The sequence below is a fragment of the Cupressus sempervirens genome, chromosome 5, assembly GCF_028749045.1.
Source record: "Cupressus sempervirens isolate cs-2001-9-10 chromosome 5, ASM2874904v1, whole genome shotgun sequence".
NCBI lineage: Eukaryota > Viridiplantae > Streptophyta > Pinopsida > Cupressales > Cupressaceae > Cupressus > Cupressus sempervirens.
The window spans coordinates 1,178,372-1,193,806 of NC_143122.1; the positions used below are offsets into that span (position 1 = coordinate 1,178,372).

General features: G+C 32.8%; 1 protein-coding gene across 1 annotated transcript; it reads right to left on the bottom strand.

The window, feature by feature from the left end:
- Nucleotides 1–365: 365 nt before the first annotated feature.
- On the bottom strand, nt 366–11,044 carry LOC149554306 (C4-beta,C20-epoxidase-like). The gene is made up of 3 exons (XM_089828428.1): nt 10,524–11,044; nt 1,183–1,510; nt 366–799 (listed from the first exon to the last, which is right to left on the bottom strand). The coding sequence occupies exons 1-3, from the start codon at nt 10,901–10,903 to the stop codon at nt 539–541; spliced, it is 969 nt and encodes a 322-aa protein (XP_089684554.1). The 5' UTR covers nt 10,904–11,044; the 3' UTR covers nt 366–538.
- Nucleotides 11,045–15,435: the final 4,391 nt, after the last annotated feature.

Consider the following 15,435-nt stretch of genomic DNA (forward strand, 5'->3'; position numbering starts at 1 on the left):
ATGCAAAATACTTCTAAGTTTAATCATGTATCTTTGCTCCCCAAAACTTGTTTGTTCTAAAATGGCCCAAAAAAAAAAAAGAGAACAAGCTCTAATTTAAAAAAATCTCTTAAAGTTTTCTAACTTTTAAAAATTATAAAATAAAACAACTGAATTAATTAATCTCCACAAATAATAATAATTAATCTTCACTTTAACCCATTATCTATTAAAATAATTGAAATCAAACATATTAACAAAATCGAGAAATTTTTGCCTATGAAGTTGTTAAGGATAAGACTGTCGTAAAATTGAAAAAAAATCATTTATTAAGTACACTACAATAACCCTAATTAAATTTCATTTTCCCTGCACAGTATCACTCGTTGAACTAACATCTGCTTTTATTTATTGGAAAACGTGTATTACAGAGGATTGTTCATGCTTATAAGAGCAAGCCTGCCATATCATTGAGCTCCTAAGGCTGGAGAGCACTTGAATTGCTTACTCTCTAGCTGTTTCTAAAGTATTGGGATTCTCTACAGATCAAACAAATATATTATAATATACCTGCAAATACATCAAGGAACTCAATGCGGTTGGCTTCTTTGGAGCGAATGAGAGGATCATAATTTAGCCTGAAGTCGGAGTAAGTAAAAGGCTTGTAAATTCTTGGGTGGTCTTCGTCCACAAGCTCCTCTGGAGCACAGATCTTGTGATCGAATGGAAAGTAGAAAGAAGAAGCCAAGGATATGCGATGCTTCCATCCTCTGTAAACAACTCTATGTGCTGAACTGTGTAATCTGCCATTGCTCCATGCCTGTATGATACATAATTACTTACTTTTGAAAGTAGATGGGTGAATGGTAAGCACAAACACAATTTAATACTAGTGTAAAAAGGAAATCGGTGAATGTTAAAGCACAAATTCATTTCAATGCTAGTCTGCAAAAGAAATGGGAATGTTTAAGTACAAAACCATTTCGGTCTTCAAACCAGTTTTGAAATTTGAAGTTCAAAGAAAGGAAGTGAATGTTGGAGTACAAATCTATTTCGTATCAACATCAATGGCATGCAGAGGCTAATTAGAAAAGAAATGGGTGAATGTTGAAGAACAGATTAATTTCCATGCTAAAACTAAATATAACATCGAATGACTTGAACATAACTTTATCACTGCTCATAGTAGGAAAAATTTCAAACCTTGAGAGAATCACCAACATTGACAAGAAATGCATGAGGTAAAGGATTGACATCGAACCACTTCCCTTGTTTGGATAGTACTTGGAGGCCATGCTGATTGTCATTGTGGAGGATTACAAGGCAACCAGTATCTGTATGTGTATGCAGAATCTCCTCTTCCATAGAGTTGCCATTAGACGTGTAGGAGTTTATTCGTATGCTGCTTGTACACTTTTCGAAATCAGAATGGTAAAATGTCATGAAATCTAAACCCAAGCTGGCAAGAACGACTTTAATAATTTTTCGTAGCAGATCGTCCACCTTGATGCCGTATGTTCCAATCTTCTCGCTGCAATATACAATGCCCACAAGAAATGTTAAAGATGCATACATTTTGATTTGATGCAAACTTGCAAATTTGGATTTCCAAAGAGTTTTTTAACATGTTGAAATTCAAAGAGTACAATCTTTATAGTGATTATAAGGAAAAAGGGAAATTTTAGTCTCAATAATGATTCCATCAGCATAAAATTATTAGTTGATTGTTTGATAAATGAAGGTCAATATTTAAATTAAATTAATTTAATAAAATTAAGATATTATATTTATATGAGGTAGAAAAATGTGATTGGTATTTAACTATTGAACTTTGTTTAAATTAAATCGTTCAATGTAGAAGACAATTTTTGACTGATTAATTACTGTTATTGAATGTCATATATTGAAATAAAAAATTATCTTCTAAATATGATTTGATTAGCTAATAAAATAGATGTTTAAATGAAGAAAGACATAATTAATGCCATGTAAGATATTAATTTGGATAGTAGAAACTCTATTTAGAGATCAAATTGTTTTATGGTCTAATAGTCAAAATTATTTCAATACAATAAACAACCGTATGAGGTGAGCCATTTAGAGAAGGAGAAAAGACTGCACTTTGCTCAACATTAACATAATAGTCATCTCTAGCTACTGCTATGTTTTGTTTTAATTTATTTTTATCATTTCATTACATCGTAAATGCTATCTTAATCAATCAAGCACCTTTTATATAGGTTAGAAGTCCTAGTCCATACTCTCACCAACCATAGTTGTGGTAGCAAGTCTATACCACAATCCTACCTATTGACACTAAATATGACAATCTCCCATTATTAGAGTCATCCATAGACCTACACCTATGGCTGAAAGGTTCATTCATAATGATTCTACTTATGTATCTCTTTCTAAGAATAAAAATCTTTGTTGTACATTATACCTACAATAGAGAGGTTGTGTCCCTGTCTTTGAGATGAGGTCTTTAAACTTTCTCTTAAATCAAAATAATCAATCGAGCATATGCTTCCAATTCAATCCATATGGCATAATATATTAGGAAATGCATTCTACTCAAATTTTAGCTCGATACTAATATCAATGTACACATAGAAACTTGTATAGTGATTAATTGGCTCAAACTTGACATGCAAATGGTGACTAGTTTTACATACAACACATATGGAATGTAACTAGCTCACTCATGAATCACATACACATGGTGTTACATCACAAATTTTGACCTAATTTTAAATTGTTCATAGCCGTTGGATTTACCATGTTTTTTCTTTCATGATCATGTGAAGTAGGTAGTTATTTATATCCGTTGTATTAACTGTTAATGAAGATGGTTGTTAACCATTACTTGTTTTATAATGTTTACCAGTTGGTTGATTTTGGAATTATGGTTAATAATTGAATTCTTTTAAATATCTATTATTATGGAACTTGTTATTATGGTGGAAGTGTTTCACGGGTGATTGCAAGAGAAGATGAAGGGGGGGAGCATTGCTAAACAGGATCAATAGAATGGGATATTAGCTTAGTCCAGTCATCAAGATTGAAAGGTATGACCTTAAATTGCCTTGGCAAGGACCTAGCTACTTGAACTTCAGGATACAACTGAAGGACCCGCATGAGCTATTAAATAAATAATTTAAAAAACATAAAATAATTTAATTAAAATATAATACGTACCTCAAAGGATTTCAAATGAACTTTCACCATGTTATTATAATGTATACCTATGTACGTACACATAAATATAAAAATGAAGTGACACCATAATATTATTTTCATATAATAAAATGATGCCACCTCACCAATATATCTACATGTATGTAGACAAATATAAATCATAATATTCCTTTTCAAATTATAACCTTCAAAACTTCTTCCATTCTTTTTTTTTTCTTGTTTGAAAACCGATTGAACACTTGGCACATTTACTTGGCGTCCAAGAACCAATACATTTCCTTTATGTTACGACTTCTTGGAAGCCAAGGAGTCACGTCACTCTTCTTATATTTGAAGTCGAAGGAGATGGAAGGCGTAACTTATTCTTATTTTCCTACAACACCCGACCACCTTGTTCATGCTTACAATTTTCTGTGATCATTTCCACCTTCCACAACACCCAATTACCTTCTTCTTAGTGTCGATAGCCCTGCTAATACCAATCTATACCATTACATTAATCCTTCCCACGGTTTCCTGCCCATTCAAATATTTTGTCGAAAATCATGAGCACTTTCATGTTGGGATTGCGTTAGATATTTTGCAAGTAAAAGTGTGGCAAGTAGCTAAGCATTCAGCAAGACATCATCTTTGAATTTGTTTAGGTTATGTGTAACACTTGAATCCAATATTTCAAATTCGATTTTCTTGAATCAAATGGTGCAATAACATCAAATTACATTAACAATGAGCTACAATATTTATCATGGTGATATCTTGTTTGATATTACAAAGTTAATCCTCTTTAAAGTAGATTTGTTCATGGCAAGTGAAAGCCAAGTAACCATAATATGAATCCATGAATCATTAAGCCAATGGAGATTAGATTTAAACAATAATTTCTGCAATCTTTAAGAACATTTTTCTCTAATCACAGATTGTGATAAGCTAGAATAAGCAGGTATGTGTGTGTGTGTGTGTGTGTGTATCATTCATGAAATAGTTGAGAATTAACGGACAGAGTTGAATGCTCTGAGATTTGACACCTAGGACTCACCGGTTGTATAGCCATAAAAAAGGTGAATAGGTGAAATGAAATCTGCAAAAGACATAGAATAAAAGTCAGATATAATGAATTAAAACCATTTTATTAAATAGCTCATGCTAGTCCCTATTATTATTTCTTATTGTCAAGTTGAGCGGTGATGATCGAATCATTGAACCCATCAGGAAAAAAAACCTTGGCCAAGGTAGTTTAAAGGCATGTTTGTCATCAATTGATCACTTGATGTCAGTGGTGTCGGTTATGCATACATGTTCATCCATAACTGTGCGGACATTCTAAACACCAAAATGCTCAAGTGGTTGGACTAAAAATATCCCAAGCTTGATTCTAAGATAGGGAGGGCCTTTCTAATTCAATAAATTGTGTGGGGATAAGTATGGTCCGAGGTTGGGAGGTTAAGCCTAAATCAATGCTTCTCTTACCGAAAGCCGAGGCTTGCACAACCAGCTAAAGATCCACCGAAAGATACTTGTATTTTTTTAAAAAAAAATTTCCACGATAAACATTTACTTACTTGTATGTAGAATAGATAGTTAATCGTTAATCTAGTTATTTTAGTTGATCATAGATATAATTATTTCCAATTAATCGTGAACCTAGTTATTTCAGTTGATCATTGATACAGTTATTTTCAATTAATTGTTAATCTAGTAATTTCAAATGATCATGGATACAATTACTTTCAATTAATCATTAAACTAGTTATTTCAGTTGATCATTGATATGGTTATCACAGTTTAACATGGTTATTTCAGTTAAACGTTAATACATGAAATAGTTAATGTCATATGAAAAGGAATTCAATTATCTATTCAATGAATGTTAGGAAAATCTCTTTATAAACTATCCTCTTTATAAACTATCTTTGTTTTGTTATGAAAAACTGTTTGTTACACATGGTGCATCTAGCTCATGCAAACAACACATGCATAATGTCAAATGCACATGTAAGTTAGCTCATGCACGAATCATAAGCCCACATGATAGGCTTGCATGTAAAACACACAAATAAAGTAAATAGCTTAAACAAGCATCGCATATAAATTGTGTGACTAGCTCATACACACAAGTACACTTGATGAGTAGCTTATGCATTCAACAAATATAGAATGTAACTAACTGGCAAGAAAAAAGTTGTGTGCACTTACTGCAATTATCTTCTTGTTTACCTAATTTGCTAACACCTTAGTCCTTAACCAATTCTAGCCAAAAAGAGTAGTGTAGAGGTGTGGCCCATCATACATTAGGATTCATTCTTCTTCCAAGTCCATTGTCGACTATGATGATGAGACAAGCACCCCATACTTGTCACCATCACCAACAAGCACATAAGTGTGATAACACACAACACATGTCCATTAATATATACATAAGCCATTGTAAATTATTTACACATATATAGTGGGCAATTAGCATTATGGATTAGATGCAAACACACTACTTGCATCTTCTCATTATTTGGTATATTAAAACTAATCCTTTAAGTGCATCTCAGTTGAAACGAGAATTGCCAATTCATACCATGTAATACATTATGAGTCTCAACCTTTTTTATTATTCATTTTCAGTTGTGATGATAAGAAAAACATCTCATATGCCTATTGCAGGTGTAACGACATAGAAGTGACCACCATTGGCTAAGGTGTAAGTGTAACAACATAAGACACATGTGCATATTCCTATATTATTTACACAACCCATTAAGCCTTTTGAGTTTAAGGATACTTACATATTTTGCCTCAAGGTCACTAGAATGAGCTAGTCCAACATAGTGCATGGTAAAATCCTCACATCTATCACCAACATGGTGTTAGCGAATGCACGTGCTATGTCCTTTCATATCATACATAGCTTTTGGTATTTGCCACTTTTATGCTACTAGTAATTATTGACTACTCACTACTATATGGTAGTTATCTCTTACCATCCTCCATCTACACAGTAGTAATTGGGTACATTGCATCTATATCATATCATGAATAGCTTTTGGGATTTGTCACCTATATGTCACTCATGACAAATGGCTTATCTCTGAAGATGTAAAAAAATAGCTTATGACATCTATTTCACACATGGTGATATTGACAATTGGATAAATTGCACATGTATCAAAATTGTTTCTAACATGTCAAGTTATCTTATAACCAAGTGTACATAATCAAGATATCCCAAAGATGCACAACCATATAGGGCGATCCATAAACCAACACACATGGTCCTATAACTCTTAGGGTCAAAATAACACAATTGACAAATTGAGCCTAAACTTGTTTACTTCTATTTAGTCACAAATACATAAACAAATATAAACTCGTAAAGTAATCTCAAAGGCCATATTGATGGCGGTCAACTGTTTCTCGATAATGTGTTAGATAAGAATCAAACCCACAATTGTGATGTTATATAATACTCCACTTCTAAGGACACATCATTTTTGCATATTAACAATTGTAACGCTTACAACACATTCATCCACCAAATAGTTATAAGGGCATAATACCATACCATATTTAATGATACTATTAATTGTCCATAGTTGTAAAGACAACAAAAGGAGCTTTGTCAAAAAAATCAACAAAGATTTTGACACTTGTTTAGAGCACGAAAATTCTTCATAATGATTAATAGTTAATCACAACATCAAATTATACTAGTTTAATTAACTATCAACATTAGATGTAGAGTTATCAATAATTTTCTTTACTTATTCATAATTGCAGTTTATATATCAAGGAAGACTAGGCCTCACTAATTCTAGAAGCTAGCCTATCTTCCTATATAGAACATTGAGCCAAAAGACAATGCTACAGTGTACAGTACACAAAGCTCGGAATATTTTAATTCAAACAAGTTTGGAGGCATGTTGGTTCATTTATATTAGAGATGATAGATCATGATGACAGTGACTCCAAAGTCATCAAAAGTTGAATATATTTTAAAAAACCAAACGTAACAAGCCTTAGAATAGGTAAACATGATAATGATGGATTTCCTCTTAGTAGCTTAGACACATATGGTGGTGACATATTAATTAGAATGTAGGCGATCATAGCTCCATCTATTGCAAATTCTAGCCTCAAGTTGAAACATGCGAATAAACAAGTCTAGAAACAATTTCAAATCTTGGAGTAATTCTTTAAATACCTCCCCAATCGAATTAAATCTAGGGGTCCTTTTTCCAAAGGAGGTAGACATGTATCTACTTCAAATAGAATTAAAGTCAAATGATTTCAACGAAACATTCGGATGAGAAATTGCACTTTCCTAGGTTATGACAATCTTGGTACAAACAATAAAAATGACCATGGGATTCTTCTCATATACATTAACAAGGTGTTTGAAGCTTTAAGGATACCCGACCTTGATAGTTAGTTTTCTTAGAGAACCAAAGATAGCTTAACACGAAAGATGATGCAAATAAAATAAATTGATTTTATCCAATGGATCATTTCAACATTATGATAAGATGAAACATTTTAAAGACTAAGGCTCTAGACAACTGCTACATATAGTGGTCTTGATTATCATCCATCTTTATACTTAGATGAGCAATAGAATATCACCTCTCGTAATTGATGTACCTTAGGCAATAGTGCCTTATAAGAACAAGTTGGCATAGTCAATATAAAATTAATATAGTAATATAAAAGCTCTAATTAGTAGCAAACAAAATATCATCACCATGCAACAATTATGTAAAAGTACCCTAATGTCTCACCATATGATTCAATAATATCAATTATCATTATGATATTATATTGACATCATTCTTGATGGGACACAATATGTATCAACAAGGTTATATCAAAACTATAGGAACTCTGAAAAACTTACTACATTAATAATAAACTTACTTTAAACATGACCAAAATTTAAGTCATACAAAAACATGATATCCATTAGATTATTATATGAAGATATACACTAAATAGTATAATCAATAACTCTTAACCTTCTAATTTCATTTACCTAATTGTTCAACATGGTATTCCCATAATAGTTCAATCCACAAGCTAGATAATGTTTGCAACTACCATTTATACTAAATATGACCTTAAATTTCAGTTGCATGTGACTCCACAAGGAAACAATATGTCACAAATCTTCTTGTACTCAAGTTTCAATGATCATAAGATGCATAAGCATTACAAGACTCTCCAACATTACATGACTAACAAGCAACCAAACTCAACTACAATATTGAGGTAAGGCTTTTACACTCAATGAACAATCTTCACAATGTAGTACTCAACAATGGCAAGAGCACTACATTTATCTATTCCCTCAATGTTTCTTAGTTCAAGCCTTTTAGAATGATAGACATCATAATAACATCATGCCTCAAATCAATCAATAATTCCTAGCAAGTTAAATCCATCATAAGATTTCCCAAGTGCCAATAGCTATAGGCTACACTCTTTGCCAATATATATCACAACTTAGAGACTCTCGCACCTCTATCATTCCCATCAATGACCACTAATGATCTAATCAAATCCTTTTCCAACTAAAATGATATTATCAAGATCAATCTCAACAAGGAAGCACCATTTGGTCACAATTTGTTAGAATAGTTATATCAACAGATGACCATCTAGTATTAAGCATTCCTACATGGATGATGATCAATAAATTTAATACAACCAAAATGTAAGTACAACATACTATTGCTACTGCTTGAAATAGAAATCATGGATATACTAGCCTCAAGGACATTTGGTTGGCTTCTCGTGCTCTCTAACTAAATCAATTTTAAATAGGCAAACAAAAGTACTTCTTGAGGTTGAAAATGCAACCACATTAGTCTCAAATAAAGCTTTCTTTCAACCAAAAAAATTGAACCTAATAAGATCCCAAAAATAGCAAGCATTATCATTTTATAATTAGTATATTTTAAAAGCAGGAGGTATTTTTTGTAGTTTGACAAGTTATGATGTTTTAAGAAGGATTTCATTGTGTAGTTGTTTAGTCAAACTCTGTCAACCCATATCTCATGAGTAGTGATTCATACAAACTCATCTCTCATGAGAACAAAAGGTTCACTTACAAATAATTAGATTTAAGTGATGCGTCGAGATTTGTCAAGTCCTTGTTCATCCTAGTACTACTAAACCACGTACACTTAATCATGGTATTTCCCCCAAGTTCAAGCCCACTTAGTTTGCCACCTCATTTACAAAACTTTCAATCAGTGTTTTATCCTATGAACCTTTCCTTATAGAAACCCTTCAACTCGTCAATTGGTAAGAGACACTTTCCATAATGTATCATAATATTGATATTAGAAATCAATTACATAATATTTTAGTAAAACTAATACATTTTACAAATAATAGATCACATTAATATCTTTTTGTAAACATGAACGATCTACTTAACATTCATCAACTCTAAACAATACTTACAAAAATTAAATATCAAAATTTCCTAAAACTTCATCTATCTCAATACTACTCTAACCTTTCCTAAACATAATCATAAAATTTTCAATATTCCAATCTCAACAAAAGCAGTATTGAACATAACCTAAAATTTTAAGATTCTCCATATTCCAATCTCAACAAAAGCAGTACTGAATATAACCTAGAATTTTAAGACCTTTTCAACACAATCATTTTAAATATGCTGTCCCCGCGACTTCCCCAAGGCCACTTTTGTTTGAGACATTTTGTCAAACAATTGGCATGCCTTGTCTATGCTTCCGCATTTTCCACGCCTATTTACTATACAGAGGCGTAGGGCAGAGAGAGGTTTTAGTTAAACTGCTAAATTATATTTATCTACTTGTTGGTTTTAGGATAACCTTTTAGCGATTCGTCTCTGAGTCTTTGAAAAGGCAAGAGGCAACTACAGAGGTGAATAATGGCTAATAGCTGCGGGGAAGTAAATGTGTTTCATCCAGTGAATAACATTATATATATAAAGTGTAATAGCAAAGACATATAGTTACTGTGCTGCTGTGTTATGTACTTCAATCTTCCCTGAATCTGCAACTCCCACGCCCTTCCTCCTCGAGACATTTGAAAAATCCCCTTTTCAAAAATAAACATATGTTTTGCCCTAATTTAAAAATGACGGACTGGGAAATTTATTCTTCATTCTTCTCATTAGTTTTATCAGTGCAATGAGAAATATCTAAGCTAACAATACTATATGGGATCTGAAACTTCAAACAGTCACAGTGATTTAAAAGTTGAACAATCGCATTTAACCTAAAGCCGATCAGCGCTATTTCTGTTCTAATAAAGATTCAAATTTTGAAAACTAAAGAAATACTGTAATATATAAGTGAAATCCATACCAGAATTTAGGGTTTCCATCTTCAGGCCATATTTTCTGAGACGTTTCTTGGACTGAATCTAAATGAGGGAAGTTTGGTAGATCAATGCTTAAATTCCAAGGTGGAGGAGCTCTGTATACAGCGCTGCTCACCCTTGCTTTAACTTCAGCGGGCATTGCACAAAATTGTTCGATTTGGGACATCACATCTTTCGCAAGATCTGCCGAAATTCCATGGTTGACGACGTAGAAAAATCCCCATTCTTTGCAAGCTTCTCTCACTTTCCGAATCGATTCAAGATCTTGGAGATGGTTTAAATCTAACCCATCAAAATCATAGGGAAGCTTTGATATGTCAATAACCGGAAAATCAACGTTTTCCCCACTGGATTGAAGAGACATGATTGAAATCACGAGAAAAATAGAGAAGCTCCGATCTCAGGATTTTGATTATATGAATAAAAATGGAATGTTTAGGTTTCCTTAAGGTCTCGTGGTAACTGGTATTTTTCTAATTGTTTATGTTTCCTAGTGGTCTCGTGGTGGCTGAGATATTTTTAATGGCTTTTCACTTAAATAATTTTTCCATGGAGAATCATATCTATGCAGACCAGATTTGGCGGTAAATGAATAGGGAATTGTAATTTTAAATTTTAAAATAACATTATCATTGTGTAATATAATTTAGCAATCGATAAAAAAGTCACTTAAAAAGTTGTGGCATATTTGGTGTAATTTGTTTGAAATTTTAATATTAAAATTATAGAATAATTTTAATATTAAAATTATAGAATAATTTTAAACTTGAGATACTATTGTCAGTCTTTTTCAAGTATATAATTGTTTGAGAGGAAGATTTAAGTGTACTTTATGTGATGTGATTAGAGTAGAAGTTTTTTTGTATTCGGGATATTTTTGTTAAGTTAAATAAAGATTTTGAAAAAGTCCAAATTTTTGTACAACAAGAAAGATTGAGCATGGCAAAATAATAAAAAATTATCAAGAGAATTAGGGGGAAAAAATCCTACTAACATAGCAAAGTAAACATAGTGATGAACTTGTTGTAACTATGAAACTCTAATTGTAGGGAGCTTTCTAACCTACTCTATGGTATGGTGGTTGTCGTGTCGGAGCCTTTTAGAAGTCTTAGATTGTCTAAATTTGGAGTTGCTTTGTGAATTCGCTTAAACAAAATGAAGACAGAGACAAGAGAGTGTGGTACTTATTCTCTAGACAAAGCAAAAGAGGACAAATTGATGGGCCTTGTGAGTGAGGACTTGTCTATTGTCATGCTTGTGATTTTCCAGCCCTCCCCTACGAATTTTGTAAACCCAACTCACTCTTAGGAAACATGTCCAAAGGAGGTAGCCCCTAGAAAAATACAAAGGCCTACAATAATGAATCAAAAGGTAAGTCAATTTCCTTCTGGTTGTCTAATGATATTATTGAAGTTATTTATGATTGTAGAGAAAAAATAACCATCCTCTTTTTCCTCAAAGACATTTCGTTTGAATAAGATTTTTTAAGTGGATCTACAATCATGGGGAAACAAGGGGTTGGGCCATAAAGTCATTAAAGGGTTATGGACGATGATGTGTTTCATGCACTTTTATAGACCCTAACCATGTATGTATTTTCCTACAATATGTGTCATGGATAATAAGTGGCAAAACATGTTATGTTCAATTATGACACCTTGATTTTCATTCTGAAAGTATTACTAAATAAAAATATTATATGATGCTTGAATTTCCCTTCCTCAACCTCAATTTTTGCCCCTTTATGCAAGTCATTACATCTTAATTGGGTAAGATGCTTTGGTGCAAATAATATTTATAATAAATGGGTCGGCTTACACACACATCCTAGAGTCTATAGAAATGGACTTGATACAATCTCTTGCAAACACTATTAAAAAAGTTGGACTAGGTTTTAAATTTGATCAACGACTTATAATCTTAACAAGCTTTATGCTTGTTTCTATTATCACATGGCACGTGATTCTTGCATGTCCTTTCAGTAAAACCCAAACAAATCAACCAACTCCTTCCTTGTCACTATTACAAGCTAGAGTTGTTGTTGCACCAAAAGATTGACCTATTAATACTCGATACAACCACTAGACTTATAGAACATAGGAGGTGGTTAAGCTATCTCGCTAATCCCGAAGGGGAACATTGGCAATTAGTCCAACAGTCACTACCACTCCAATTGAAAATTCTAATATTGCCCTAGCTTCCAAACCCTCTCCCCTCGATAACATCCTATTCATCTCCAATCAACCCCTTCCACCTATTATCCTTTGTCTCCCTCACAACCCTCCTCTCCTATAGTGTCTAAATATTACAAATATGTTGTGGTTGACTTTATAGCTAGAACATCCAAAAGGAAGAAATATGACTTCTTGGTAATAGTCCTTTGTGTATGTCTTCTTCGCCATCACAACTTAGAAGTCCTAACTACATTGCCCCATTACCTACTCAAGATTTTATTAACCCTGATCTCTCTATGGTCTCATAATCTTATCTTAAAAATTAATTCAATGCATTGCTTGTGGATGAGGAAACTCTTTTGGTAAAGCCACCATCCACATGACTCATTGGTTCACATGGAATAATTATTGTGAAGGTTTCCTTAGAAAATTGAGCTAGGTGGACCATTTTTGTATCTCTCTCAACCAAATAATTTTACCCTATGATGGTCGATTTTTGTGCCTAGATGTAGCCACCCTTTCTAATCATTTCCCCATTTGTTCTACTCTTTCTCTTTCTAACCACACTTTCTTCTTAATTAATTTTCCTTGCAATTCGAAGGTCTCCCATCTAAAAAATCCATATTATATTGATTGTCTTATTTCCACTTGGAATGTTAAACCTGAGCCCTAACAAGGAAAGTGTATGAGTTGGTAGGAAAGAACCCTTACAAGACACACTTCCTTTTTGTGTGAGTATGGTATGAGAGCTACTACTAGATGTTAGAGACTTGAAAATTCCCTCAAGGGGTAGCTTTTTTTGGGATGTTCTATCCTTGCCTTAAACCCACAAATCATTTCCTTTCAACAAATAATTATAAAGGTTAAGAATGTTATTCAAAAATTAGTTGTGTACAAATGTAAAGGTGCTCAACTGTGTGTTCACCTTTAATGGATCACAAATCATTTTTTTCATCCAATATTTGCATCATAAGTAGAAAAGGGAGTTCATTTTTTCCATAAAGTTTTCTAATAGATCTATTTTGACCAGGAATGTGCAATTTTGAAAACATACTATGAGCACTTAAAATATTTTTACAAATGATGCTACTAAAGATGACCTTCTTCCCATCCTTGAGGATCGTGTGGGTGGTTGCATTCCTCGAAGAGTAGATCCAAAATATTGTAAACTCCTTTACCACCTTTTCATTAAAGAGATTAATGATGCTCTTTAATGCAAGATAATAGAAAAATGTCTTGAAATCGATGGTCTTCCAGTGGAGTTTTATAATGTTATGGAGCCCCACGTTAGAGAAGACTTCTATAATGTGTACCTTGTATTATCACTCAAAATTTTGGCAAAATTTGATGTGCTCAATTAGCTATTTTACCTAGAAAATGTACTTGCAAAGGTTTCTCTAATGGCCCTCTTTGGAAATTCACATCTTGATATCAGTTGATCAACTTGCATGTTCATTTTCAACCCTTGATAGTTAGATCTAATGTGCTTGTAAGGTGTGAAGTCTAGGTGTCATGTGAAGGTTTACCATTTGCATATTCCTTAGTATATTAAAGTTGCCAACTTTAGATTTTTATATTTCACTATCATATAATATGGTCATGTTAATGTTAAAAATAGATTGTTTAAAGTGAGGAACCAATCATGGAATAATCATAATTTTTTACAATGATGTCAAACCTGCTACTTGTTGGTAAGAAAACTACTTTTTGGTCTGAATGTTATCATTTGTTTGATTGATGAAGAGGATTTTAAAAGATAAGATAACAAGAGTACCTAAGGAAAGGTTGAGTTATTTGGTGTATAAAAGGAGCACTAAGACCAAGTAAGACATTGATGATATCATGTATTGTTAATCTACTTAAGGCTAAAGTAAACGGTTACTTAAGCTAAGCCTAGAAGAAGAGTTTTTATAAAAACTGTCTATCAAGCCTGGCCAAGCAAATAGTATAGGTCAAGCAAACTTAGTTCAGGCTAAGCAAAATTTAGTAAGTGTCGAGTGTCAATAAAATTTAGTAAGTGTCAAACATCAGAGAAATAATAGTACTGAGTGAACCGAGAAGATGTAGTTGATGCCAAGAAACCCAGTGTTGATCGAGCATCAAAAGATTGTTATTGTCGAGTGAACAGTGTAGATGTGAGTGACAAAAAAAAGTGCTATATTGAAGATTTGATAAATTTGAGCTAACTAATTTGATTTCTTGAATTGTGTGAAGTGTGTGGAAGATTTCTATGATGAGCTGGTGGCACAAAATTCAAGATAAACCATTTTGACGCAAATTCAAGAAGGATTGTAGAAGAAGTTTCTAGAAGGGACTAAAATGGAAAAGTGGGTAGATTCATTAAATCTTACCTAACCCTAAAATGGATGATTATGGTTAAATGAAAAAGGACCTAAATTGTCTATTTATAGAGATAACAAGTTAGAAGAAAAGGTTGTCATGTGTGAGTACCTAAGGAAGACAAGAAGTCTAGGGTGTTGCTTCATATGGTGGTCGAATAAAAGAAGTTGCAATTGACATGAAAAGTAAGAAGGCTTAAGAGGTTGAATGCTTCAAGGGTGAACAAGATGTCAGAGATGAAGAGTATGAATGCCAAGCATAATGGAGGACTGAACCAAAGATCTATAGTCTACAAGTGAGTTGCGTTTATTATCAGATCAAATCCCGTTGTTACTTTCTAACAATTGTATCAGTCTAGATAAATCCTTTGGATTAAGGTTGA

Coding starts and splice junctions, on each gene's coding strand:
- LOC149554306 (XM_089828428.1), bottom strand. CDS start 10,903: ATGTCTCTTCAATCCAGTGGGGAAAACGTTGATTTTCCGGTTATTGAC. Junction 1,511..10,523: donor GATGGAAACCCTAAATTCTG/GTATGGATTTCA, acceptor TGTATATTGCAG/CGAGAAGATTGGAACATACG. Junction 800..1,182: donor ATGTTGGTGATTCTCTCAAG/GTTTGAAATTTT, acceptor TGTATCATACAG/GCATGGAGCAATGGCAGATT.